At 28.3% G+C, this 6,336-nt stretch overlaps 1 protein-coding gene across 1 annotated transcript; it reads right to left on the reverse strand.

Annotated features, from left to right (window-relative positions):
• Positions 1–138: 138 nt before the first annotated feature.
• Positions 139–6,061, reverse strand: LOC129966066 (putative deoxyribonuclease TATDN2). Its single transcript, XM_056080429.1, has 7 exons — positions 5,759–6,061; positions 4,969–5,122; positions 4,052–4,553; positions 3,380–3,549; positions 2,597–2,726; positions 2,072–2,284; positions 139–1,630 (listed from the first exon to the last, which is right to left on the reverse strand). Exons 1-7 carry the CDS (start codon positions 6,039–6,041, stop codon positions 1,490–1,492), a joined length of 1,593 nt encoding a protein of 530 aa, XP_055936404.1. The 5' UTR covers positions 6,042–6,061; the 3' UTR covers positions 139–1,489.
• Between the last annotated feature and the right edge of the window lie 275 nt (positions 6,062–6,336).

A 6,336-nucleotide genomic window follows, 5' to 3' on the forward strand; every position in this document is an offset into this window, starting at 1 on the left:
AAATAATGCAATAAGCATTGTTTTGTATCACAGAAAAGGCTATTCTAGACATGGAAACTTTAAAATACTTCCATACGACTCATCTATAATGTAAACTATTTAAAATCATTATAAAAGTTATAAGAAATATGTCTAGGTTGAATTAAGAAAAACGAGTTAATACATAAAATGAACTGCCAAATGCTCTTCCAATTGTATTTTAAACAGTATAAAGCTGAATATTTTAGAAGACAGATTTTTGAAAAGTTATCATTTAAATGCTACTTAAAGCATAAACTATGAAAGCTATAGGAAATATGTCCAGGTTGAGTTAAAAAGTAAAGTCGACAAAATTAATGTTAATATTCAATCACGTTAAGAATAATGTTTTTATTTCATAAAATATGCTTAATATTTTTATTTTATAAAATATTCAAAAAGCAAATTAATAAAAAGGGGATTACTTTTTATTTCAGTGATAAAATTGGTCACAATCTAATAAGAACTAACTTATAAAATAGAATTCAAAAATCAAAGAATAGCCTTACATAAAACTGTATGCAGATTTGGATAATGTAATAAAACAAACCACAGCAGTGGACTTCCTATTTCCCGTAGAGTATATCAATGACATTACAGGAAGGAACAATATGAGGAAAGTAGGGAATCATTTTTAAACATTGTATTTCATTTAAAATTCATCAAACTATTTACATACTTTAGATTATTAGTGCTTTCTTACTGAAATCAATTGTAAATTTAACAATAAATTTAGTGTTAAATAAAAGAATCACAATTTTTTTATTATTAAACTAAATGTTAAAAATATCTTGCCAGAATAATTTGGGTTGCAAATTTAATAGCATATTATAAATTTTTGTTTAATTTGAATTTCAAATTAAAGAACATTTTATTTATAACAAATTTGTACACGCAAGTTGTGTACTACTTAAAAAAATAAAAAGTGACACCACAGGAACACTTGATGGTAGAAAATAAAAAATCATGTATAAAATGTAAAAAATTTAGTGCCAACTAATTTCCAGAACTAATAAAGGCATATTAAACAAAAAAATTCACAGCAATCACAATTATAAATGATTTTGTCATTTCACTCAGAAGTGGACTGTTCAGAGATCCTGTTTTCAGGTATAAACAGAAGATTCTGACATTTCACAGTAGTTCAACTTGCACTCCCAAAAATTACACCCACTATAGTGCTAACTGTAAGCCAAATGCTTGAATAGTCAATTTAGGAGATTCATTGACAAAAAATAAATCTCTTGTGTAATATACACACACAAATTTCTTATTTCATAACAAAATAAATGCTCAGTAGCTTGAAAGTGGTAGAAAATATCAACTGAAGCAAAAAACACTTCTCTGTACGGTTTACAGCAATCCAGTTTGCTCTTGAGGATTCCATCCTGAGAAAAATATCACGAGTAACCTCATGACAGTAGATGATGTAAGCATCCTTAGACTCGATTATCACAGTAGAATGAAGCTTTTATGTTATGTTGTAGACAATTCGTGTGTTGGTAGATGTCCAGTGTAGAACTGTATCCACAGAAATCTTTCTAAGTGCAGCAATGTGAGCTGCAACATGTATGGCCATACCAGGATGGGAAGAATTAGTACCTTTGGGAACCTACGCAAAAGAAATATTAATTAAAAAATAAATAGAGTATTAAAAATTGACTCATAGCAAATCAAAACATTTTGTAAAAGTTATAATAGTTAACCTTCTAGTTATAAATAAATTTGTACCTTAATCCAATAGTTCTTAGATCATTTTAAAGTTGAATAATTTCATGTTATTAAGAAATGAAAATGTTTTTTGAGCTACATTTTTGCTGGGATAAAACTTAAAATTTCTAATGCAAAAACTGCCTAAAAAAAAATTAATATAAATTTGCTCATAGCAAATAAATTTAAGGTTTTTAGTTTTGGAGCAAAACATTTTAAAAGACACTGTACACTAAAATGAAATATTCAGCAGTCAGAAATACTGTTTAAAGTATATATTTTAAAGCTATATATTTAGATATATATATGACATTATGTGGAAGGGGGGGAAAAAAATACTTACCACTGAAGGTACAAAATAAGGTGCATCTGTTTCTAGTAACAGACGTTCTAAAGGCAACTGCCGAACAACTTCATGAGTTGGAGTAGCAGAAGGGAATGTCACCAAGTTTGTGATTCCAATGAAAACATTAGGAAATTCTTGTATCCACTTTTGAGCCCTTTTCCAGCTACCAGTGAAGCAATGCAAGTGGAAAATCGTGTCTCTAGGTAGTATCTAAAAGAAAAAAAATATATGCATATAAAAATGTGATTCAATATGCCAATGATGCATGAACTACATATAGGAAATATTTTTATAATCATTTAATAAAGACTCACAGTCCTAAAAAAAATTAAATCCCAAATGCCATTCAGGCATTGAGACAAAAATGCCAAAATAAAGTTTCAATGTATCTTACAAGATCAAGATACCATTTAAACATATTTGGTGAAATAATCATTATATTGATAATTAGTAAATAATGAGTTAAATAAAGGTTAAGATTACCTATACATGATGAGAGTTATTTATAACATTTTTACTTACTTCATGCATAATTTTAATAGTATCAGCATCAGCATCCCGACAATGGATTACCAGCCGCAGTTTCCTTTCTTGGGCAATTCTTAATTGCCTTCTAAATGCATGATGTTGTTCTAACTTTGAACACTGATTTCTAAAGAAGGAAAGACAAAAATTACTTATTAATCTTAAAATTCAATTAAACAAACTATAAACAAAACAGATTAACTCTCTCTCTTATTTTATAGGGAGATTTCAGATAAATAAAATTTAAAGGCCTGCTGAATCAAGCCGTAACCCTAGATCAGTCACAAAAATTTAGTAGTAAAATAAGACAAAATATCTACCAAACACAGATGCAGTTTCTTAACAAACTCTGCAACAAATTTTCTTTCGGTGGAAACGAATTAAAAAATTTCTGTAAGCATAATGACAAGAAAATCTAAAGATCTTATATTAGAAATGAAGACAGAGAGGATCTTTAATAGCATGAAGTAATTAAATGCAACTTTATTATCACTAAAATAAAAATCAGTAATGAAGTATGAGTATTAATACAGAAAACAAAGGTCTCATATTATTAAATGGTATTCAGATACACTTTTATACGTCTGGCAGAACTAATGAACTTATTTCTTGAACCATTTGTATCATTAATTATAATCAATTTTTAATTATCCATAGAATAGCTATAATAGTCATCATAGCAGCAATTGGTTCTCTCTGCTATGAATGAACAGTGAAATTTTGATATGGAATGTGATGAATTTGTAAAAAAATAAAAAGTGATTTAAACCTCTAACTTACCCCTTTGAATAATCCAATCCAATTTCGCCTAAGGCTTTAACTTTTGGATGGTTCAGAGCATTTAACAAATCTTCTTCTGTTTTGCCATCATAAAATTTTGCTGATTTTGGGTGACAACCAAAAGCTCCCCAAACATTATCTTGCTCAAGATGTTTTTGCCACATTTGTTTCTCTAAAGAAGAAATGTATGTTTAATGTAACCTTTATATAAACACAGTTTTTATTTTAGTTTGAAAGGGAAGAAGGATCCATTAGTATTTTTTCAAACAAGAATATGGTTGTCTAAACAATCTGACATGAAAACAAGAAAAACATTTTTGAATTAAATCATAAATATCCTTTGTAAAAATCATACATGCATACTAATTAGCCTTAAATCTATTAAAATTTAAGAAAAGATTTGAAAATGGACAACGTACATCTCAGTCGACAATAAAAGAATTGTTTTTAAAGAAAAAATTTTCTTTTTCATTAAATCTGAATAGAACTGAAGTACAAACTTATATAACAATTTTTGAAAAATGTTGAGTACTAAAAAAAGCGTTCAAAAGATAACAATCTTTTCAACCTTGTTTCAGATTGTTTTTAAGACAATTTTTTAGATGTATATTAAGATATTTAAAAAGTTAAGCTGATAAAAAAATAAAAATAAACTTTCAATAAAATCCTTACCTTAGCAAATGTCAATGGCTTGCAGAAGACTGCTATACAACCCTTATAGCTTTGCGGATAACTATCTTTATGCTGAGCCATATAATCAGCATATGTACCTTGAAACTTCTCACGAGCCAACAATAAATCAATATGACAATGAGAATCAAAGAAGCCTGTTGTGGATTTCAGAACCATCAAAGAAGCAACATCATAGCTTGCCAACTTAGCTACATTATTTTTATTCTTGTCCATATGATTATAATGAAATGTCTCACAACAGTCTACATTACTACTTCCAGATTTTGAATTTTTTGGCCCTGTTTCTTTTTCTTGATATGACTTCTCATACAAATATTGCTTTGTATTTTTATCAATAACTCCAGTACTTTGATCAGTTTTGAATCCAGATTGTAATTTGCCACGGAATAAAGAATTCTCCCCAGAAGATTTTTCATTCTTTGAAAAATTTCTTCCAAGCATTAATTCTAATTTTATTCCATCTTGTTGATGCATGATAGGCCTAGAGAAAAGAAAAAAAAAAATTATAATTAGACAAATGTCAATGAATGGAAATAATGACTTCCGTACATCACTCGTAATATTTTAACACACAAAATAGAGGGAAAAGCTAATTGTAAAGCCTTTTATTTTTTAAAAAAAGTCAACTCAAATAATGTAAATAAAATAATAATAGAAATAATCATAATAATTTGAATTTATATAAATTACAAAGAAGAAAAATTATTACTGGTTTGATTGATTTCATATTAAAAATTTAAAAAAAAAAGTTAAAATATGCATTTAATTCAATTGTCCCATTTTTATTTATGCAGTAGAGAAAACATGTTGCAACAATAATGTTAAAACAGAAATTTATGAATAGATATATACATTTCATTACGATTAAGATAGTATTTAAACATGTAAATATTTACCTATCATGTTTTTCGAATTTACATTTTTCATTAGTAAGAGGAGCATCTTTCAAAGAACTATTTGCAGATGAAAGTGAATTTCTAGATGACAATGGTGAAATATTGAAAGCTCCAAGATCTGATGGATTATACATTGCAACTGGAGATATTTCCCCTGAAAAAGTAAAAACACTTTTAAATTCAAAATAAGCAGCAGACAACAAGTAGTAATTAAAATAAACCACAATAAATATTTTTTTAAAAAAGAGCTATGTTCGCATAACCGCAAGAAAAATAATATGAAGGAAAGCTGGGAGCACACACAAATATTTTAATAATAAACATGACCATTACTGAAAAAAGAAATCTATAAATTCAGAAAATTTGAGATTAAAGTTTATATTAAAACCACACTATATCATTGATTGAAATAACATTCAACTATCTAAATTTATATATGCAATAGATATCTTATAAATACAATTTTTCAACTATATGATTTCGAATACCTAAAGGCAAATCTTTCAGAATTTGCAAAGATAACAAGTACTACAAATGTACCGAAAACTGCTCTGCATAGAAAAATATAAGGAATCTATATGATTTCACAATAAATTTCAGAAATAAGCATTTATGTACTGCCAAGAGAAAAAAAAAAGTCACTTATTATTAACTCTTAATGGTAAACACTGTATTTGAAAATAGATCCATAAAATCAGAAATTTCAATTTTGTTAACCAAACATCCTTTCATTGAACCAATTTTGTAGAAAAACATCAAAATTTAAAACTAAGAAAAACAAATATCTTACCAGATGAATCGGTCATGCTTGGAGGAGAAAGGCTAAGACTGGAGGAATATTGATCAGGAAAATCAGACTTTAGTTGCTGCAATGCCATTAGACGGTTCTTTATAATCCAAGCATCAGTGTCATCACTAGGAACCATATTTAAAGTTTCTTGAATTGAAGCCATGTGAGTATTCCTTACCCAGAAATGCAGATCAGATAAAGAGGTTTCAGTAACATGATTGGTTGGTAAATTATACTCATTGTTGTTCTTCATTAGGCAAGGATTTTGAAAATTTGTAGCCATTGCGTCTGCAGGATTGGGAATATGCATACTAGGTAGATGACATAATGATGCAGCTTGATTTTGAACTGTGTTCAAACTTTCCCGATCAAATGCACTTTTTGTTAAAAATGGGATGGCTTCACTATCAGGACTGGGTGACGAACTACTCTCATTCATATCTATCAGGAGAGGATTTTCACAACTTGCAGCCATAACTTCAGTGGATTTCGGCTTGTGTGTATTAGGTCTATAAGCAGATGCAGTTTTATTCTCAGTTATCTTACATTTTCCCTTGCATGCTACAGGATCTGTAAAT

The sequence above is a fragment of the Argiope bruennichi genome, chromosome 4 (genome assembly GCF_947563725.1).
Source record: "Argiope bruennichi chromosome 4, qqArgBrue1.1, whole genome shotgun sequence".
Lineage (NCBI taxonomy): Eukaryota > Metazoa > Arthropoda > Arachnida > Araneae > Araneidae > Argiope > Argiope bruennichi.

What these genes read in the sequence shown, in the direction of transcription:
- LOC129966066 (XM_056080429.1), bottom strand. Translation starts at nt 6,041, where the DNA reads ATGGCTACAAATTTTCAAAATCCTTGCCTAATGAAGAACAACAATGAG. An exon ending in AAGCATGACCGATTCATCTG is followed by an intron (nt 5,123 to 5,758) that starts GTAAGATATTTG and finishes TTACTTTTTCAG; the next exon opens with GGGAAATATCTCCAGTTGCA. An exon ending in CTTATTTTGTACCTTCAGTG is followed by an intron (nt 1,631 to 2,071) that starts GTAAGTATTTTT and finishes TCTTTTGCGTAG; the next exon opens with GTTCCCAAAGGTACTAATTC.